Below are 21,158 nucleotides of genomic sequence, written 5' to 3' on the forward strand. Positions count from 1 at the left end.
TAGCTATCGCGCATCGTATCACTGGTGCCTGTGCTAATTCACATCGATCCGAGGCCTAGAAAAGATCTTCGGACCGCGACATGGAGCTCCGGCTTGTACCCCATACAACTCAAATCCACCGTGTGATCACGTGGTATCTTGTAGAGTAACCTTCTGTGGGTTCAAGTGCATTTGCGAATATTTTTTGAACTGTAAGTCAAGACAGTGGGGCCTACAGAGAATCTCCGGGAATCTGCGACTCTACATATGCTTCTCTAGGTAAGTGTATTTTGGCGCTTATTTGAGTGTTCAGCTGGGTGGATAAACACCAGTACGACGTTTTGACTTGGATCAGTTTGGCGGGAGATAATGTATTTGTAGTTTTAGCCTACACTATGTTAGCTTCTTCATGTGTCTCTACCCTGCCACTGTACTCTCAGGTAGGCATCCACGCCCCCCTCAGTATAAACACCGAACAGAGTTCATGGTCAAAGAAGCTTGCAGGCCCCACCGGGTGGGTCTCCGTTTTCGCAGCATCATCGAGGGCCCCCGAGGGTCCGTTCCGGCACCTTGCGGACGACGAACGCGGCAGGCCCTGTTCGAGTTCTGACGGGACGCCACGATTGGCGTTGCCTGATATCTGGAAGAAGCTCTGACCCCGCCGATCGATGCTCACACTGGAGCTTAATAATGCGCGACGAGAAGGCAGGGAATTGCGCCATCCGGCCCAGTCTCCATTGGCTCCAAGTGGGGGGTTGTCGGCCGACTTGGGCTGACCACCGAGAAAATCGGCCGATAGGAAATTCTGGTGAGAGGGGAGGATGAAGCCTGCCAGACAGTATCCATACTGTGTCCTGGTTGATTCAATTGAGTGAGTTAGAGAGGTGTTCAAACAAGTATATTTGGATGTCTAGTACCGGGTTGAGGTATAGAGGAGGCTGCCCTTGAGGAGCACGAACCACGATGGCAGGCACACTAAACAGCCCACCTCGGACCGGCCAATCACGCGGGTTCTGCCGGGGCGGTGGGCAATTGCGTGATGGCGAGTGCTGGATGAGGTAAGTCGATCAATTGGCCCGGGGGGTGAGGTACTGGCGATGGTGCGCGCGTGGAGGGGCTGCCCAGAGGTATTTGAGTGCCCTCCCCCGCCGCTACTCCCTTTTTTTCTCTCCATCTTCCATTCACTCCCGCTCAAATCTATCACCATGGCTGACCGTGCTCCCCCGTAAGTGCCATCAATGCATTGAACATAGCTTGGACCTTACCCCGGGTTACGCCAGGGTGGCCCAGCTGTGCAATTGCACCCCCCTCATACCCCCGGCTACCTGCCGATGGATACAATGCTGACCCGCGTCCAGTCTCCGTCTGGGTTCTACTGCCCCCAACTTCGACGCCGACACCTCCAACGGCCCCATCAACTTCCACAACTTCATCGGCGACAAGTGGACCATCCTCTTCTCCCACCCCGATGACTTCACCCCCATCTGCACCACCGAGCTCGGTGCCTTCGCCAAGCTCGAGCCCGAGTTCACTGCTCGTGGTGTCCAGCTGATTGGTCTCAGCGCCAACGAGGTCGAGTCCCACCACCGCTGGATCAAGGATATCGATGAGGTCTCCGGCTCCCAGCTGAAGTTCCCCATCATCTCCGACCCCGAGCGCAAGGTCGCCTACTTGTACGACATGGTCGACTACCAGGACACCACCAACGTCGACTCCAAGGGTCTGGCTCTGACCATCCGCTCCGTCTTCATCATCGATCCCTCCAAGAAGATCCGTCTGATCCTGACCTACCCCGCCTCCACTGGCCGTAACACCGCCGAGGTCCTCCGTGTCATCGACGCTCTCCAAACCACCGACAAGCAGGGTGTCACCACCCCCATCAACTGGCTCCCTGGTGATGACGTTGTCATCCCTCCCCCCGTCTCCACTGAGGACGCAAAGAAGAAGTTTGGCGAGGTCCGCGAGGTTAAGCCGTAAGTGACCCAATGCCATGCACATTCGATAGACAATATGCTAACTTACCTTGTTTAGTTACCTCCGCTTCACCAAGCTTCCCAGCCAGTAAATGCTGATTACGATGTGACGCGAAAAGAGAAAAAACGTATGGATGATGTGGCCGGGTCATCCGCTTGATACCAATATGAAATGATTTCTCCCGCCATTGCTGTCTTGTTGACCTCTGTAAACCAAATTACCGTAGACTAATTGCGATAAATTGCCCGAGGTCAAATTATTTGATGCAGGTGCATTCGTAGATCAGATGCATGTCGCACTGGTGTCACCGCAACGTGGTTGACAGTTGAAGATGCCGGCATGAGCCACACCAATTCGTCCCATCTACTAGTATTCATCTCAAGCCAAAAAAGTGAACCTCCAGAATTCTCCGAGCCCACATGTCGACGAAATCTGGGAATCTCGCACCAATTCATTCTAGAAGGCTTCTACCCCTGTCGCACACGGCTGGCTCCGCCCCCAGCCCCGTCCCGGAAAGGAGAAACGTTGAGACCGCCTTTTTTGTGCCGATCCAACGTCGAAGCGCCCTAGGGGATTTTATTGTCATCCCACCTCCTTGCGTCGTCCCAGCTCCTCTCGCCCTCCGGCCCTCGACGTGGCGGGGACTCCATTCACATACCCTCCTGTGCCACGCCGCTCCTCTTCCCATCCTCTAATCCCCACCGAAGAGTCACCGTTCCACTCGAAATCCTGCGATCACCGTGCGCGGGCTGATCCCGACCGTTACACACACTAGACACCGTGCGATATATATACAGACCGAATAGAGCGGACCGGAGGAGACGCCTGTCTTATGCGACATACGGTGAAGACGACCTGGCGGGACTAAGTCAGAAAAAGGGGCAGATAACCACCAACTAATTGTTTCCGATCGGAATTCCCGTCGCTGTGGGGAATCCCCGTGCACCATGATGTCCAGAAGCCAGTCGAGTCTGGGCTACCTCGATGCAGGCCGTGATGACCCTTCGGCCCCCGGGGTGTCGCCGTCTCTCAACCAGCAGGCCTCGTCGGGCCCGATCAACCTGTCCGGCCTGGTGTGCAATGTCCGCCGAACCACTGGCAAGGAGCCGCACCCCCTTGTGGGTGCGACCACCACGATCCTCGGCGATAAGTTATATGTGTTTGGTGGCCGAATTCTCTCGCGCAGTCGCCCTCAGTTGACCGCCGACCTGTATGAATTGGACCTGGTCCGTCGACACTGGTCCAAGATCGAGGCGACCGGCGATATCCCGCCCCCGCGGTACTTCCACAGTGTGTGCGCTTTGGGCGATAATAAGTTGGTTGCATATGGAGGCATGTCCCCTGCACCAGGAACACCTCGGGACCCAATGAACCCGAATTCGGGGGAGTCACAGTCGGAGGTGGTGGTCATGTCAGATATCCATATCTTCGATGTGCCATCGCGGTCGTGGACCCGAGTTGCGGCCCACGAGTCGCCTCAGGGGAGATACGCTCACTGCGCGACTATTCTTCCGTCCAGCGCTAGCTTTACCTCTGCGAGTGCACCACTGTCTGCTATTCACCACAACCCCGAATCGACCACGCCCCACCAGGGCTCAATCGGTGTGGATATTGATGGCTTTGGCGGCGCTGAAATGGTGGTCGTTGGTGGCCAGGACAGTTCCAACCATTATATTGAGCAAATTAGCGTGTTCAATCTCCGCAGTCTCAAATGGACCAATACCAGTCCACTTGGTCGCAGCTGTGGTGCGTACCGCAGTGTCGTTGCGCCCCTGGTTGGCATGGATGTTTCAGAAATCGGATCTGCGGCCCCAGACCGGGAGACGCACGAGCCCATTGAGGAAACAGCCGCCGACGAGCATGGCTGCCCCATGTTGATTTACTCGAACTACAATTTCCTCGACGTCAAGTTGGAATTGCAGGTGCGCCTACCGGACGGGCGACTTGTCGAGCGACCCATGCAGAGCCAGGCATCGCCGCCGGGTCTGAGATTCCCCAATGGTGGTATCATCAATGGCCACTTTGTGGTCAGTGGTACCTACCTCACATCTTCCAAGCAGGAATATGCACTCTGGGCTCTGGACCTCAAGACTCTGACCTGGGGCCGAATTGATGCTGGCGGCTCAGTATTTGGCCAGGGAAGCTGGAACCGCGGTATTCTTTGGCCACGCCGCAGCACCTTCGTCATTCTTGGACACCGGAAGCGTAGCTTGGTTGATGATTATAACCACCGAAGGATCAACTTCTCCCATGTTTGCATGGTGGAGCTTGAGGCCTTTGGGCTTTATAACAACCCATCTCGCACTGCCCCAACATCTGGCTATAAGTCATATAGCTCACCCTCGGTCCCTGCGTCTTTGCAACAGAAGTTGGCGCAGTTGACAACCAGTCGACCCCTCTCTGCAGCGTCAGATGAGCTTGGTAAACTTGCTCTTTCGCTGCACGAGATGTCCGACATGGAACTGCAGGCCGTCGGCGGAGAGCGCATCCCTGTAAACTCTCGCCTTTTGGCTCGACGATGGGGACCCTATTTCATTCAGCTCCTGCGCGAGTCCTCAGAGGGAGGAATCGCAGACGGAGCTACTCTTCGCCCAGCTCAGGTCCATCCCAGCCGGAACTCGAGTATCACTATCACTCCATCCATCGGACAGAACAGCAGCTATTCCAATGCGACCACATTGGTCAACCCCTCCGTGCCGTCGAAGGCTCTACTGGAAAACCTCGAGGTTCCCTCAGCTCATGGCCTTGCCCCTACCTCCAGACCTCGCGTGCTCTATCTCCCTCACACCATTCTCACCCTCCAAGTCCTCGTTCAATATCTCTATACTTCCGCCATTCCTCCCCCCGGCTCCTCACTATGCACACCCCAAATACTCTGCTCTCTACTCCAGCTCGCCCGGCCCTATCAGGTGAACGGCCTGCTCGAAGCAACGGTGGAACGTCTCCACCAAGTTCTGGACGGACGCAACGCCGCAGCCGTCTTCAACGCAGCCGCCATGGCTGCAGGAGGCGGTCGTGGCACCGGATTCACCAACGGACTTGGCGGCACACTGGAAGCGCTCAACGGTAGCCAGATGGGTCGCAACGGATCCATTGCTGTATCTGAAACAACAAACTCCCAACACAGCATTCTCCACGCCTCAGACTCTTCGGACACCGAACACGGCGCGATTTCGAACTCAAGCAGTACAAATGACCTAACAAACTTTGCACGCGGCATCCCATCCCTCCGCATCGACACAAATCTCTCACAACAACGTAGCCGCAGTCGCAACCACCGTGACCGCGAGGACTCCATCAGCAACGCCAGCACGGCGACCTCCGCCTCTAGCGCCAGCTACAGCCAATCCGACTCGGAATTCATTAGCGATAGCGAGAGCCGCTCTGCCTCGCGCTCTCATCACCGTCGCGACACGGATATCCGTCCTGGTCGCGAAATTTGGACTGGCGATCTGAGCAGTGTGATTGGATTGCAGAAGCGTGGTCTGCGCGGATTGATGGAGGGTCGTCGCATGCGCGAGCGCAGTGTTAAACCTCCTAGCGCGAGCAGCGGCTCAACTTCTGTGCCGGCTTCGGCTGGATCGGGTGATCATCACTCGCTGCCCATGCAGGGAGTCGCTGGCTAAGTTGCGGTCATCGCTGATTGATGATTACCCGGCACGATTGCAACTGTTATACGTGGCATTCTTTGAATGTCCGTTTTTTCTTTCTCCTTTTCCTATATACGTTTTGATTTTTTCCGACATATCACATGATTTGCATGGACAGATAAATCATCTCTCTTATTGTTTTTCCAGCAGGCTGGACACCCAAAATCGGAACGATGCTCATGGGCTTTGATTTGTTTTCTTTGCATGGGTCTGTCTGTTGCTATATTTGTTTGTTAGCTATATACCGAACTGACTCAAGTTTTGCGAGAGGCAATAAACAGTGCATGAAAACATATATCTCGGTCTCAAATTCAATTAGGCTGTGTACCCTGCGGTGGGGTAAATGTGATGTAATGTACAAGGGATGCCAATTTCACTTTCCCGATAATCAAGCAGTCTTTGCGAATCACTCTATCTCTCACAATCATGTTCGTTGCAGCGATGGTCATGAGGAGGAAGACGATGATGGCGGGTCGTTCAATTTCTTGGGCGCTTTATCGCCGTATACTGTAGGGTGTGAGCTCAGCTCGTCCATAACTTCCATATTCCCGCTAAAGTATTAAGACCTAAGAAATGGGAAAGAACACCACATACCTCGCTCATACAGAATCCAGGACGTATACATAACAATCGGCAACGCGACAATCGTCGAAGTCCACCTGTCAAATTCAGCACTAATCCCTTGATATAAACACAGCAGCTCCTGAACCACAACTCGAAGTGCCCAGCATCAAGCCATAATAGAGAGAGAGAATGAAACATACCGCCGCGCAGCAAGCTTATACTCCTTCGTCTGACGAATATCCGACGGCTTCTGCGGAAAAGCCGGCCGTTGTGCCGGAGATGGGCGCGCGGACCCGGGCTTCTGGGCTGGGATTCTCAAGCTCGATTGATTGGGCGCGTCTCTGGGTGCCATTTTGTTGGATTTGAGAAGATTGTGGAGGGCCGGGGTTGCTTTTGTTGATGGGAGAAAATTGGGGGTGGGTTGGATTAAGGGTGGAGGTTTTGTTGGTGCCTGAGGCTGAAATGCGGTATGGTTGTTTACAGTGTAGGTACCGCAATTTAGGTGGTGGGCGCTTCTAAAGAGGTTTTAGCCTGAGTTTTCGAGTTTGATGGATTTTAATCAATAACTTAGGTCTTCAGGTCTCGCAAAACCGGGATCGCTGCGTTTGTTCGCATAGATGAGTTGCTGGAAATGCATTGAACTCCCAAGACAGTACATAGTTCTCTAATCTTGTCGCCCAAAGTTCTTAAATACTATTTTCCACCCCTTTTCTCTTCTTACTTCTTCAAATACCTCTCTCACACACATTCACCGAATCGTCGATTCCCAAACGATCCTTCCACGAAGCCTCCGACACTAAAGAAGCAGCTCCGTGGGGTCCGTCAAGGTCCAGCCAAGAATTACCTCCCCTCCACCCCCCCCCCCAAACAACATCGCGATCTTCTGATGGGGATATATTCTTGGCCGTGGTCAGAAAACCAGCCCTGGCTGAGGAAATGCCACAGAGCAGGTGACGGACCCCGCGGAACTGCAAAAGCTGGGCGTGGCCTAAGATATCATAAAAGGGAGAGAAGATTGACCGTAGGTCCGGATGCGCCTGACGCAGTCAGGTTATTCGAGAAGCAGTAAACTGCGAGATCACAACGGTTCCCGCACGGGCTCACCTGCCAGAAGTACACAGTAGGTGTCTCAATCCATATCCTGTCGGCAATTTCAAGGCAGTCTGGAGTGGTAAGCGCGGATGGCATAGGGTGGCGACCAAGCCGAAATTGCGGCAAAGCCATGGCCTGCGGTAACCTAAACCGCCCTACCTAGAAAGAATAGGCAGGGGTCTGAGACCACAGCACTGACCGTACTGTCCAGGAGATGCAATAGGAGTAAATTTTCTTCTTATATTGATAGGACATACAGCCAGAATGAACCTAAGTCGAGACAGACGGGTTTCCGCAGATCACACTTCTTTCGTCGGCGGCGGCGGCGGGTCAAACTCCGTGTTTTCGTTCTTGTGCGTCGAGGCGGAAGCTGTGAGAGGCCTGCTGTTTGAGTCATGTCGAGATTAGATTTTCCGAGTGATACACAAGGAATGATCTAAACCTCGGTCGTATTTAAAGTGCGATCGATGCGCCGCCGTATTTGTTGGGGGGGGGGGGGGGGGGGGGGATTCATAAAAATGGGGTCCTCTGATTGGCTTCGCCTTGTAGAAGGGGTCTTTCAGCCACTCATCAGTCGCTGCTGTGCTTCCTTAGATAACAAGCTGAGTACTCATCACGGAATCATTTCAACGCATTGCTCTTCAAGATATGAGGGCCATACCTGGTCGGAGCCAGAGTGAGATCTACTTGTGGCATTGACGTGTGTATTGTCATCTTCATCTCCAGACCCTATCAAAAGTGGCTGGATTTTGTCGGTAGCTTGTCTGACGTCCTATTGTTAGTATTTCTCGACCTGGGATAAGTATTCACCGTCCAAAATTCAGTACAGTATCGGCGCAACTTGGGCACATGAATGTGAGAAGTAGATAAATAAATACTGGTCCATATCATTAGGTATACACCATTAATTTCTGGACATGAACTAAAGGTCGCGGAATGGGAATTATGCTTGTCAAAGTTGATGCTTGGGCGGCCTCTAATGCCGTCTTCGCCTGTGAGTTTAGTCCCTGAAATTTCTCCAAGTTCCAACTCCCTCTCGATTTCTACCCTGGCAGCATCACGCCTACATATCCGCCCGGATTACTGCTTCTTTGTCTGTGTCATCTGAGCCGATGGATCTATGTAAGCAGAGTAGGCCCTGAGAATCCGTCCCACCTCAGCGTGTTTGAATGCGCGGGGGGCACGTGAGCGATTCCTCAGCATTTGACTGTACTTCATCCACTCGGTAACAGACCGTCGAGAACCCATACCTCTTTCTGTTCAATTCGAAATATTCTTGTTACGACGAAGTCCTTCGACTCTACACTGGGCTATACAACGGACAGACAGGCCGATTGGTCGTCGGAATGAGTGAGTCGAAGATCCTGCTGCAAACTGACTGCCTGTGAATTTTACCAGCCCCTTGGTCCAGCATGTGGATCTAATCTATGTCATTGTAGCCACGGCGCCCTAATTTATGACCCACCTTTACGCCGATCGTCCTCGGAAAAAAGCAACCCTCCATGGAACCGAAGCAAATGACAGACCATATCTTCAAGTGCCAAGTCAACTATCCACGATTAAAATTGACGCAAAACATTTCCAGCTCGCATATGTGATACTCTTTTTCATTCTCGTTTATTGACGGTTTCTTCATCCTCCGATTACCTGTTCGTGGGCGAACGATACTAGCGCACAGGCCCACATTTCCACGGCCCATGATAGATCACCAAGAACGAGCGATGAACAAGAGGGTCTGGTGATGGGCACACTTTTGTGGACCATATTGATGTTAACATCAAATGGCAGACCCTAGCCACGAAGCTAACCCCTCTCACAATTCGTCATTTTAAGTGGGCTGAGTGTCGACGACTCGCACTACCCTCAGCCGACGACCTTTTATTAACAAAATCCCCCTCCGAGACAGAGAAGAGCATCGACAACCTTACTTCCCCCAGATACCAACTATCTACAATCGAATCATGGCACCCAAAACCGTCGCTGAGGAATATGCCGAGCTCATGGAGCGTAATGGCGAAGGCCACTACCTATACAAGCCTCAACGATACAGCGACCTGCACCCCGGCGTGATCGGATACTTCGGCAAGTATGGAGCGTGGAACAAGATCACTGACCTTTCTGTGGAGGGTCAACCAGAGCGAGATGGTTTCACTGCTCTCAGCAAGCAGCTCAAATTTGACACGCCCACCGAGGGCATGTGGAAGACTCGCTCTTCAGGCAGCGAGGCTGAAGCTAGCTTCGGACTCAACGCTGGCCTTTCGGGTGCATTGACCGCTGCCCCCGTAGACGTCTCGGCCAACGCCAATAACAAGGTCGGCTCAAATGGCAAGGCAGCACTTATCACCAGCTCCGTGGTCAAGAATGAGAAGTTCAAGGCCCCATGCGGACCCCCGATCGAGAGATGGGTTAAGGCCAACGCCAAGGCTCTTGTGAACTCGGACTGGGGTGACGCCATCAAGATGTACGGACTGTGGGCCATCCAAACGACTTGGTCGACTCGGGAGTGCGCAATCACCATGACAAGCGGCCATAACCGCGATACCAGCGGCGGATTCGATGTTGGAGGTACTGGTGTTGGAAAGGTTGGCGCCAGCGGATCAGCCATGAAGAAACTTGAATCAGAGGGATGGTCGACATATGAGGCAACCGAGGTTTGTGCTTGGAATCTATTTCCCCTCTTACTGGCTGTGGTACTAACTTCATGAAGGACGACCAGGGTCTCGTCATCTCGTACGGTGGAGCCGGATACAGGCTTCATACCATTCAGAAATTCCGCAGTAACGTAAGTCCTCCTGACTGAGTCTCTTAGCTGAGCCCATACTAACGAACTCACCCATCAGCCCCTCAAGCAGACTGAAAAAGTCATGGCAGATGAGGTAGAGTACTGCAAGACCATCTACGACGAAAACGGAAACGCGATCGGACAGGAATTCTACAGGCGCGTTTACGACGAAGATGGAAACGAAATTGGGGAGGAGAAAATTGACAGGGAGGTCGAGAAGAAGAAGCGAGAGGAAGAGGAAGCGAAGGAGTCTACCGAGGTCGAGGAAGATTTCGTGATCGAAGCCTGTGGACCAGTTGGATTGAGCGAGAGTGACATTGAGGCCGATAAGAAGAGAGCACAGGAAGAAGAGGAGGAGGATCGCAAGAACTTCTCGAAGAAGGTGGCTTCTCTTGTTGCTCAGTACCCTGATGAGACGGAACGACGAGTGCACTTGGCCAAGCTGTTGGCAGAGAACTCGACTGAGGTGACTTATACGACTCCGGTGTAAAGAAGGCTTGAACAAGGCAAACCTGAATATGTTTAAGAGCTTTATTTCAACATCAACAGTCCCAAGCTGCCATCGAGCATCAATGTCATACTTTTGAAGAGCTTACGAAATCTATTGCAAGACGTATTGTGGATGAGGCCGGTAGCAAAGTACAATATGGGAACCTAACCATCAGAGCCCTTGACACATTGACTTACAGAGAAGGTGTCTAGGTGGCTGACCATGAAGATGACTTAGTACAACATTGTACATGACTAGCACCGGTAGGTATATGACTAGTTGAGTGGTCGGATAGGGAATCAGGTATGAGATCACAATAGAATAGAGTAGATTTATCAGGCGATCAAACAGAATGAGACGGCAGCCAATGATAAAACAGGTAGGATATATGTGCACCCTAGCGTTCTTGCGAGCATCATCTAAGAAGTCACATATACCATGCATACGTGCTGGGACACGGACCTGAGAGGATGTGCAGTAGGAGACGTGACACCAGGACCCAGCTGCAAAGTATCTCTGAGAATCTCTCTACGGGCTACGGTCATTCGTTCCTGGTTTGATACCATGGATGTGCTGAAAAGTATTAATTTGCGAGGGTTGTATCACGAAGCGGGCTGCAAACATATAAAAAAAAAAAAAAAAAAAAAAAAAAAAAAACCAAAGCCATATCTTCGTTATCATAATAGCAAAAACTAAACAAAAGCTCCATGCTATGCATTTTCAAAGAATTATTTTCAGCACTAGGGATCTTCTTCACAGTCCCTTCATTCACTATTGCAGAAAATCGGCTTGGCCTAGCTGCCGCCGTCATGCGATTTTCGGTGAGAGTCGGTTTGGGGGCCGAAAGCCCTCCTTCCAACTATCGCAACATTCACTGTGGTTTTAGTCCCGCCTGGAGTGGATGTCTCCACTGGTTTTGATACCCGTGTGCCTCCGCCAGGTCTGCCAGACATACCATCTTTCCATGACCGTAGTCGACTAATACGCAAGGCATCGATCGAACCGACCACCCGTACTGGAGCGTCCCCACTGGGTTTGACGCCAGTGTGCCACCAGACAGGGGCTACGGCCGAAAGCTTCTTGCGATACTCATAGTCGACTACTTCGCAGAGCATCGGTCTCGGTTCTCCCGGCTGAAGAGGGACCTCCACGGCATTCGACGCCAGTATGCCCAGTCAGAGCTTATAGCCACCTCAAGGGGTTAAAGCCAACACGTCATGCGATTCTCTGTAGTCGGCTTCCCTTCTCATGCGCCTACTTCACAGCTCCCGCCGCCAGCCCTACCGCCAGTCCAGGCTGGGTTTTCTGTTGGATTGACGAGTTACCGGTCTGGATAGTGGTGGAGCCCGTAGTCGTCGCGGGTGTGGTCGTGGCTGCAGTTGCTGTTTCTAGATATGCGCCCTCTCTATACCCAAAACAAGCCATGGCAGCGGTTCCGGTATTATCGGGGTGTAGTGTGGTCCCCACTGGATTTGATACCAGTGCGCCATCAGCTAGGGCCTACCGCTGCCATCACCGGTTCTTCCGGTTGCCTTTCTTGGCAGCAGACTCCTTCTTCACCACCACCTTCGCCTTATTCTCCGATTTGTTGTTGGTAGGGAGGGAGTAAGGAGTGGCGGCAGCAGATTTCTTGGCGGCCACGGCCCTCTTGACGACGGCAGTCTTCTTCTTCGTCGTCGCGGTCTTCTTGGTCTCGAGGACCTTCTTTGAAGGCTTCCGCGACTGACTACGAGTTGAACGGGCCGGGCCGCTATCTGCTGCCGGGGAAGGAGACTGGGAAGTGGAAGAAGATTCACTGGAGTCTGTGCCAGGCTGACTTGAGGGGGTCTTCTTGGCCTCAGCTCGTGGCTTCAAAGTGAGCTTGAGCCGCACCGGCTTGGTCGGCGCGGGTCCCTTACCCTTGCATCGGGTGTTGTAGGGGTGAGGCGCCACAGAAGAAGGAGCAGCGGGCGAAGGCGAACGACGCTGATGCTTAGCCGTAGGCTCGTCAGCCGGCTCGTCAGCACGTCGCTTGATGGTGGCATTCTCTTGAGAAATGCCAGCTGTGATCTCCTCCCCAGTGACCCCGGAGACTTGAAGGTAGGGGGTATTGCGGTCTCCGAAGAAGGGAGGGAAACCGAGGTGGTTGTTCCGAGAAATTTCGTTCTCCGAACGAGAAAGAAGAGGTGGGAGAGGGAGGTTCTCCTCCTGGGGTGGAGGAGTAGCCCGGTAGGGACTTTGTCCCCGAGGCGAGACGACGGCCTCTTCGCCGTCGTCACTGAATCCAGCGCGAGCCCAGTCCTCGCCATCCATACCAGGAGCTTCCTTGAGAAACAACTTCATCCTCAGAAGCTTCTCCTTGGGTACATCCCTCAAAAGATGAGGATACAGGAAAGGAGCTTCGGGGGCAATGGGGCGAGGACTGGGTGAGAGGGGGACTGGAGACACGTATCTTCCATGAGTGGGGACCTCAGGTTTAGGGTCGGGGGAAGTACTCGCGCTCTCGCTGGCCTCAGTATCAGTATTGATACTGGACAGGTCGCCACGGGCTTCCCAGGGACGGAGTATCCCGGCCTCGCGCTGTGCGCGCACCTTGGCAAGGAAACCAGCAGCTTCGCTAGGGAGCTTAATGGTTCTAGAAAATGCTTTTCTGGCAGATTCAGAAAGCTGCTGGCCCCTGTTCTCAATGCTGGCCACAATCTGCTTGGCACTCGACTTGATGGTCTTTGGCTTCTGAGCCAGCTTCTTGGTCGAGTCCATAGAAGTGGGCTTCGGGGCGATGAGAGGAGTTGGCGATGGCGTGTGCTCAGAGACTGGGAGCAGAACAGGCTCAGAGGCAGGCTCAGGTTCCGGCTTGGTGGCCGGCTTCTTGGGGAGAGCCCACTTCTTTGGTCGGGACGCCTGTTCCTCGGCGGCCTCGAGAGCGCGAGTTGAGGGCTTTCGGATGCGCCCAGACATCCGAGTACCGATCGAGGCACTCGACATGTCGGAGGAGGTAGAAGTCGAGCTCGGGTGGGGGTGTCTCGACTTCGGGAGGTACTGGTCTAGAGACCAGCCGGTGGCTTCAAGGCTTTCAATAAATCCTCGATCCAGGTCGGGGTCGGTGAAGGTTGCAGCAGACGCTTGTAAGGAGTCTACTGTTTGCGAATGCCGGAGTCGAGATGGTTGTGCTTCAAATGCTCTTCGTCTACCGGAGTGCAGAGAGGCTGAAGAAGAGACTCGGGGGGAGCGTCGAGCGGGAGTTATTTGTGTGGGCGTGGCAGGCAGCGACCTGCGACGCCCTTTTTGGGGTGCCATTGTAGTGAATGTCTGGATCGTGTTCCCAGCATTCAGAGTAGTCAATGGTTTTGCGACAAGCCTAGGTATCCACATAAGCAGCCAAACCAGATAGGACGTACTAAAACGAGTGAATACAAAGTGATCCTTGTGGGCTCTTTAACAGATTACATAGAAACACAGCACATATAAGACTATGAGCGGGGGTTGCGCGCGGCAGGCGGAGATGGAGGATTCCGGCAGCCAGGCAGGCGTTGAGGTTTAGTGCCAGGCTTCGGGGCAGCAAAACAATAATTCACAGTGACTTACCGGACAAACCCATTCAACCAGAACCACTTAAACAGCTGCAAGGGCCATATGGTCCTGCCAGTCGCCGGGGTCGGGGTCCAGGCCGTGACGGCGACGATGATGGGGGACGGCAGCGCAGAAAAGAAATTAGGGCTAGCTCGATCGGCGCTTATCGGCTTCTATCGCGCTGTCCGCCTTATTCTGCAACTTACCACCTTGCAACCCTCACCTTCCCCCCCAGCCCTCGTCGTTTCGTTGTTTTTACACTATGCATCTGTGGCAGGCCACTGTTCCATTCTGCCTGCTGGCATCGGCCGCCCTGCCTGCTGCCGCGGCCTCGGCTTGGGGGTTTACTGATGCCACCGTGGCCGTTCAACCCAAGGGTGCCGGCATTAACGGCGGCGTGAAGGAAGAGTATGATCTCTCAGCGACCACCGGCCCCGGTCGAGTGCATGTGAAGCTAATTTGCAGTGATCGAACAGGCTCTCTTCCTCGAAGCCCCTTGCCAACCCGGTCTCGTTCGCTGGTGCCGACACATTGCGCGTCACCTTGACTACCCAGGAAGGTAGCTCCGCGAAGCGACCACACCAGGCTTTCCTGTTGTTGAAGGATAACCAGAGTGGACTGGACATCTCCTACCCTTTCACCGTCAAGGAGAATGGAAAGTCTCGCGTGGAATTGGTAATTGCGGCCTGTTTGAAGCTCTCCCCGCAAGTATGAGCTAACCCCCGTGCTAGACCCAGAAGGAGCTTCCGCTTCAATTCCTGACTCTCCCCGGCCCCGTCGACGCCCGCATTCTCATCGGTGGCTTTGGTAATTCCGAGGCCTACGACCATTCTGTTTTCAAGCTGTCCATCGACCGCGACCCCAACATCCCTATTCCGACCACCGAGGCCCCGAGATACGGAAAGCTGCCAGAGATCCACCACATCTTCAATAATGACCCTTCCAATCCGCCCATTGTCCTCACTCTGGCCTTCGTCGGTGCTGTGATCGCTGCTCTGCCGGTCTTGGCCGGTCTGGTAAGTGCCTTTCCTGTGGCGCATTTCGAGTTTAATTGCTGACTGTTCTACGTAGTGGCTCTTCCTCGGCGCCAACGTCAACCACCTCCCCACTGCGCTCAAGTCGGCCCCTCTGCCGCACGCTGTCTTCCTCGCCTCCTTGGCTGCGTTCGAGGGTATCTTCTTCCTCTACTATACCTCCTGGAACCTGTTTCAGATCCTGCCCGCCGCGGCCGCTGTTGGCGCGGTCGCATTCGTGAGTGGCAGTCGCGCTCTGGGTGAAGTCCAGGGCCGCCGCTTTGCCGGCCTGCGGTAAATTGAACAGCGCGGCGACGTAGAGTGCGCCCCTCATTTCTTCTGGGCGCATTCACTCCAAGCGTCCACGGGTTGGCTCTGTGAGCTCGACAGCATTGTATCTTAGCTGTGATGATAGCGATCATATCCATCCTTCTCGTTTCAGATGATTAATTCTTGATGAATAAAAATCTTACAAATTTGGCACCTTCCCTTCAGACTCACAATTTTGCTTCGATCTTGTTTTTAGTTACTGTAAGATCGACAATCAAAGAAGCGGTTTCGCTTTGACGATTGGATATATCATAGTTTGTATCCGCTCAAGTACTACATCCAATGTTGAAATGCTTCATTATAGTATGTTTATTTCGTGCAAGTAGTACAACTGGATATCCCTCCAATTCTATAACCCCACATTCACCGAGGCTGATCTCCCTCTTCCACAAGCAGTATGCAGTGTTGATGAGTTGATGAGGCTTTGACGTCACTTGAGTGGCCAGCAAACGCCAAGCCTCCGGGCTTTTCTCCACGAACTCTGCCGGAAAAGCTCCCTCAACTCCTAAAACACTGGGACCCAGCAACAATGGGCGCCAACGCTTCAAAACCAGTGCGCACAGCTGCAGGCGCTGCAAAGCGCCAATATCCTAAACAAGCTGCTCCCCCGCCTCGGCCGACGCCGAAGGCCCCTCGAGAAACGAAACCGCCGCAACCACCGCAACCACCACAACAACCTCAACCGACTCCCTCCGCACCAAAAGCACCCCCAGCCCAGACCCCGAGCCATGCAGCACAGGGACCTACATATCATTCCAAGGAGGAGGCATCAACAGTTAAATCTAATGGTATGGCCTCTCATTGCAGTCGACCACCGAGAACACCGGCCGCGGAGCACCTGTTTGCCACCAAGAAACGATTCACTAACCTGCTACAGCGATTGACCTCGACGGTCGTGATCCCGACTTCGCTGCTTCCTTACGATCTATCGGCCCCGTCGACCCAACACAGGGTTTCCCCCACGGCAGCGCCAACCTCGGCTCCATGCAAACTGTTTTCCCATCCGCCTCCAGTCCCGCCTGGCTAGTACACACCGCGCGCAATAGACTGAACAAGATCGCCGCCGAGGAAGAGGAGCGCATAAAGTCTGGGCGGTATGGGGATCGACAATTTGTCGATGCTTTCCAGATACAACAGGCGCTTCAGATGCGGGATGCGCAAAATTTGCCACCTCGGGAGATTGAAGGGATTCTGGGCTTGAAACCGGGGCTTGTGGATAAGTTGGGACAGAAGGGAATCGTCTCGAGGATTTCTCTTGGCTAAATATGGCGCTTTGGGGGGTTTTAAATTGTAAGTTTGTTGGGGCATGGAATCGCATTCTTGTGCGATTTTCCATCGCTGTGTTGTTTTCCATTTTCTGGCCCGACTCCGTAGATTCGACCGGCGTTAATGTGTTGCATTAGCCACCTAATTATTCCTGTATAATACGGGAGCTTTATCTCTACTCACTATAATGTGACTCCGTGTCAAGCTGAGCTTGCGAGAGGTCATAAAATTCGTCAAAACCTGCCCCTCATTTTGCCAGCAGCGCAAAGATTCGACAATTTCATATGCATGCCATGCACGAGCGGTGCATGGCATCATATATCTCCAGCAGCGTATTGTGCCACTGTTGCACTACACATCCAATTGTGCCTCCCAAAGCTCCAGTCCGTTGAGTCCATGGTTACGAGAGTTGGTGCTTTGGTAGGACACAATGGCTGGTGTGGTCACACAGAACCCTGGGTCTGCACGGAAATACACTGATTCGATATCCAAGACTGAGAATGACGTTGCGGGCTATCCAACTATCGTGTCATAATGGGGAAACACTAGACTCAATATTCTAAATCACGATGAAAGTACAAGACGGGTACCCAAAGGTACGTCAGAGAGTCAACGAGTGTGCCGATTTGCGGCTGAGAAGGTATATGCCTTTGCCATAGAACCTTATTCCAAAACCGGCCCCAGAGCAGTCATGGGGCTGTGGTCCAAGCATCAACTCCAATTAAGCTTAAGTTATCGTCACGATTTTGATGACCCAGGCTACACATTTTCTTATTGTATAGCTTGGTCTATAGTCCTTGGAGGTGACGTAGCGCGGCTATGTGACAAGTTAACAATCGCTCATGATATATTTTGAGACTAGAGTAATTATAACGTAAACATAGAAATCAATGCCACGTTGATAAAAAAGTATAAACAATGACCAATATGGTCTCAATAAATGGGTATAAAATGAACAGTATGCGAGTACCTCCAAGTGAAGCCCTTATGCTCCGTCCAAGTACATCAATGTATCCTAAGTGAGATCACCAAGTGAAGGTTTTCCCCCAGAGGCTCCAAGAAGCAAAGTTCTTTTATAAATAGCGAAAGCCGCCTTCAAGACGGCCGTTTAGCAGCTTCCGACTCAAGCTCGTAAAAACCGTATTGCTGCCCAGGCGAGTCCCCGTTAAGCTCAGAAGGCTCGCCTGGAGACAGCTCCGAGGGCGATTGCAAGCCTGAACGTGCATGGCTTCCAGTGCTGGGCTGTGAGGGGGCGGAGTTGCTATTTGTTGGGTTGTCGGAGTACAGCGGCTGCTGTTGGTTACTGATCTCTGCTGTCTCAGTCGACTGGTCCCCTTTTGCAGCGCGCGCTCGATATCGGAAAATCAGCCAGACCAATACTGCAATAAGTGCTGCGCCACAGACACCACCGACGACGCCTCCGACAATTGCCCCGGTGTTGGAGCTAGAGCCGCCGTCTGATGCCGTTGTGTCGGACGATGAAGTCGTGGTAGCCGAGGCAGTCGTGCTAGTTGATGTTGTCGAGGACGTTGAAGTTGCTGTTGCTGTGGCGGATGCTATAAACATCTCTGTCAGCATTGATTTCTTGACATGCCTTCATTCTGAGGCAGTGGACTAGGATAGGCAGCTTACATGTGCCCGTCACGGCGATTTCGAGGGTTCCCATGGTATCGGTATCAATGTCGGTCGAGTTGACGCATCCAAAATATCCATATGTGCTGTTCTCCTTGCTGTAGAACCCTTGTAACCCCTGCAGACAGCAAAAATACTCGTACGCATCATCATCGGTGTTATCCCACGCGTAAAGATTCCACGTGGTGTTCGCGCACTGGGTCAAGGTAGGCTGGTTGACTCCTTGACGGCATATCGTGTTGTACTGGTTGGGCTTATTGTAGGTGTCCGGTGGGCAGCACGTGTAGAAATTGTCCCATGTTGATCCTCCTGACTCTGCTGGTGTTGGACACCCGCCCTTATTGCGAAGAGCGTAGCCTTGGGGCATTTATGCGACTGAACGGAAGGGAAGAGGTGGAAATGGTAGGATCTGTGGTCGAGGACGAGCGTCTGTATTGATTCAAATTGAGAAGAAGGAATGCCAACGGTGGAGGAGATGAAAACAAAGGATCAATTAGGGGCCAGAGCATTTGGGTCATGGGCAAGGCTGAGCAGGTCAGCAAGCGCTAAGCTCGAGGGATGCGAAAGAGCTAACTGTATTAGAGATACCAATACATACACTCCCGTGGAGCTGCGAGCTGCCTGAGCACGAGGCTGTCGGTAACGTGCCCAGGAGATGAGTTTCTCGCACTTTGCGGGGCCGAGCAAACAGTGATTGCCCAATGGGACTCGAAAAATGGGGGGACCAGGGTCCACACAGTGTTTATGAAATGCAAGTCAGGGTCGTTTCAGGGATGCTTTTGTGTTGGCTTCACGGGAAGAGTGGATCTATGGCGTTGTCTGCGCAGCTCACGCTAAACTGCATGTGACGCCCTCCGGGTCGGTTGTGGTATTGGAAAGCTTCGAATGAAATACCGTACGTAAATGACGATGAACTCAGCGACTTCCTTTTCGCCGGCGCTCTTGCGGTGCAACTGCCGACTTGAGATCCATGAGGCTCCTTTTCAGCACCTCGCCTAGGGAGACTTGTTTAGCTGGACCCGGCCAAGCCGATGCGTCGAGTCATGGTTTTGCTTTGCTTTCGGTTCCTCTCTTTACACCGCCCATGCGTAGCTCTTCATCCGACATATCCGACTATTTGGCACTAGTAATTTGGGGCCAAACGTTTAACCCGGACTGAGCCTGATGTGTGCATTCTCCGAGAGTTGCTGGGGAGTGATTGTCCTATCGAATCTGCCGATCAGGCTCGAGCATGACAGTACAGCAAAAACATGTCTGGGGCGGCTTTTGCTGTCCAAGCAATGCGCATTTCCATTATTCTGTTCGTAAATCGTGGCGTTCTTTTCAGGTGGGTCGATGGTGGGTCGGCCCCCGACATGGGTCCGTCCTCGGCACGGAAACCGTACCATGGTACATGCTTATCCAGTGGATGTATGTAGAACGACATGCGATGTAGATCGTAGATTTCTCTAACCACTGGCTTACCAGCTTCATTCAGAGTGTGTGTATTTGGAAAACACCAAAGTATGACCACTAAATCCATGATCTCAAGGTTCCCACTGGGTTTATTACCAGCGTCACCAGCCAGGACTTACAGCCATCGCCATGCTACCATCCCAGGTCGCGCGAAGATCCCAGGGACGGAGGATCTTTGCCTATGAGCGCACCTTGGCCAGAACCAGCAGCTTGGCTGGGGAGCTCAATGGTGTTGGAAAATGCCTTTTTGGCAGATTCGGAAAGCTGCTGGGCCCTGTTCTCAATGCTGGTCACAATCAGCTTGGCACTCAACTTGATGGTCTTTGGCTTCTTAGCCATCTTCTTGGTCCGAGACTTGGTGGCGGCTGTCAGAGGAAGCCCGGAGGCAGGCTCATTGAAGAATTTTAGAATGTGTTTGGAGGTTCGAGTACCGGTCGAGATACTCGATGTGGTTGAATTGGTAGAGGCCGAGGAAGGATGAGTCAATTTGTTGAAGAACTGGCCTGGAGACCAGAGGTAGCTATTCCAATATTTCCTTGAAAGACCTGTAGGGGTGCTGAATTGGCCTTTCAGAGGAAAGTGGAGGTCGCAAGCATGTTGCCTGAAAATGACAGAGAGAGGAGGGTATCAATGAGTCACTCTCAATTGTATTCAGTAGTAAGGAATCTGCTGTAGGTGGCGAAGTTCAGAGAGTAGAGGCTGAATCGTAAAGTACCCGGTAGCACTCCCGATCGGTTGAAGAGAGAGAGAGAGAGAGGGAGGTTGAAGAAGGAAGAGATAAAAAGACAAATGATCGGTATGTACTATAGCGGGTCTCTTGGGAATAGAGGATATAGTGTGACGGCAGTTAGCGATAGGTGATGGAGGCTGTAAGGTCATCATGGTAGATGCAGCGTGCGGCTCTTTCGGGCAGGGATGATGGTTTATGCCAAGCCTTGATGATCTCCTGGACCCGAACTCTCGGCCCGGCAGTGCCTGAGAGGCCGACAATGCACTTTCAGGGCTCGGAGATGCCTTAGGGTACATTAGCTCCGCGCCAATCACCAGGATTGATCGGTTCGACCAATAAATTATAAGCGGGTTTGTTTTGGAAGTATGATTGTTCCTGGGGTTTCATTTCAAAGCAAATCAGCAACCCGCGATGCATGGTGTCGATGTTTAATTTCGAAAGTCGATCGCATTTCTGAAAGGTGGCTGCTGCAGATGATTTCAATAAAAACACCGAAGGCGAATCTCACCTAGGCGCATATTTCTCGCTGTTTCTGGCAGATAAAGATCAACAACATAAAGGAAGCCCGATGGAATCATTTCATCCCTAGAGGCAACAACTGCTAAAAGCTTGGCCCTCGAATTTAATCTTAATAAGGCTCCCGCTATCTGAG

The 21,158-nt window shown here is 52.7% G+C and overlaps 9 protein-coding genes across 9 annotated transcripts; 5 read left to right on the plus strand and 4 right to left on the minus strand.

Moving 5' to 3' along the window:
* Positions 1-1,184: 1,184 nt before the first annotated feature.
* Positions 1,185-2,044, plus strand: N7532_009444 (peroxiredoxin; the record flags this gene model as incomplete). The annotated part of the gene is made up of 3 exons (XM_056621935.1): positions 1,185-1,204; positions 1,338-1,952; positions 2,011-2,044. 3 exons carry the CDS (start codon positions 1,185-1,187, stop codon positions 2,042-2,044), a joined length of 669 nt encoding a protein of 222 aa, XP_056472741.1.
* An 856-nt stretch (positions 2,045-2,900) lies between these two features.
* N7532_009445 (putative regulatory protein Ral2) lies at positions 2,901-5,579 on the plus strand (the record flags this gene model as incomplete). Its single annotated transcript, XM_056621936.1, has 1 exon — positions 2,901-5,579. One exon carries the CDS (start codon positions 2,901-2,903, stop codon positions 5,577-5,579), a length of 2,679 nt encoding a protein of 892 aa, XP_056472742.1.
* A 469-nt stretch (positions 5,580-6,048) lies between these two features.
* Positions 6,049-6,519, minus strand: N7532_009446 (uncharacterized protein; the record flags this gene model as incomplete). The annotated part of the gene is made up of 3 exons (XM_056621937.1): positions 6,049-6,110; positions 6,198-6,262; positions 6,368-6,519. The coding sequence occupies 3 exons, from the start codon at positions 6,517-6,519 to the stop codon at positions 6,049-6,051; spliced, it is 279 nt and encodes a 92-aa protein (XP_056472743.1).
* A 2,701-nt stretch (positions 6,520-9,220) lies between these two features.
* N7532_009447 (uncharacterized protein) lies at positions 9,221-10,531 on the plus strand (the record flags this gene model as incomplete). Its single annotated transcript, XM_056621938.1, has 3 exons — positions 9,221-9,910; positions 9,967-10,041; positions 10,100-10,531. The coding sequence occupies 3 exons, from the start codon at positions 9,221-9,223 to the stop codon at positions 10,529-10,531; spliced, it is 1,197 nt and encodes a 398-aa protein (XP_056472744.1).
* Positions 10,532-12,043: 1,512 nt separating this feature from the next.
* On the minus strand, positions 12,044-13,807 carry N7532_009448 (uncharacterized protein; the record flags this gene model as incomplete). Its single annotated transcript, XM_056621939.1, has 1 exon — positions 12,044-13,807. One exon carries the CDS (start codon positions 13,805-13,807, stop codon positions 12,044-12,046), a length of 1,764 nt encoding a protein of 587 aa, XP_056472745.1.
* Positions 13,808-14,342: 535 nt separating this feature from the next.
* N7532_009449 (putative oligosaccharyltransferase subunit ribophorin II) lies at positions 14,343-15,391 on the plus strand (the record flags this gene model as incomplete). Its single annotated transcript, XM_056621940.1, has 4 exons — positions 14,343-14,488; positions 14,557-14,755; positions 14,812-15,096; positions 15,152-15,391. The coding sequence occupies 4 exons, from the start codon at positions 14,343-14,345 to the stop codon at positions 15,389-15,391; spliced, it is 870 nt and encodes a 289-aa protein (XP_056472746.1).
* A 561-nt stretch (positions 15,392-15,952) lies between these two features.
* On the plus strand, positions 15,953-16,686 carry N7532_009450 (uncharacterized protein; the record flags this gene model as incomplete). The annotated part of the gene is made up of 2 exons (XM_056621941.1): positions 15,953-16,211; positions 16,301-16,686. 2 exons carry the CDS (start codon positions 15,953-15,955, stop codon positions 16,684-16,686), a joined length of 645 nt encoding a protein of 214 aa, XP_056472747.1.
* Positions 16,687-17,784: 1,098 nt separating this feature from the next.
* On the minus strand, positions 17,785-18,688 carry N7532_009451 (uncharacterized protein; the record flags this gene model as incomplete). The annotated part of the gene is made up of 2 exons (XM_056621942.1): positions 17,785-18,245; positions 18,322-18,688. 2 exons carry the CDS (start codon positions 18,686-18,688, stop codon positions 17,785-17,787), a joined length of 828 nt encoding a protein of 275 aa, XP_056472748.1.
* Positions 18,689-19,908: 1,220 nt separating this feature from the next.
* On the minus strand, positions 19,909-20,115 carry N7532_009452 (uncharacterized protein; the record flags this gene model as incomplete). The annotated part of the gene is made up of 1 exon (XM_056621943.1): positions 19,909-20,115. One exon carries the CDS (start codon positions 20,113-20,115, stop codon positions 19,909-19,911), a length of 207 nt encoding a protein of 68 aa, XP_056472749.1.
* Positions 20,116-21,158: the final 1,043 nt, after the last annotated feature.

This window comes from Penicillium argentinense (genome assembly GCF_028826775.1).
Source record: "Penicillium argentinense strain IBT 30761 chromosome Unknown utg000009l_segment0_segment0, whole genome shotgun sequence".
NCBI lineage: Eukaryota > Fungi > Ascomycota > Eurotiomycetes > Eurotiales > Aspergillaceae > Penicillium > Penicillium argentinense.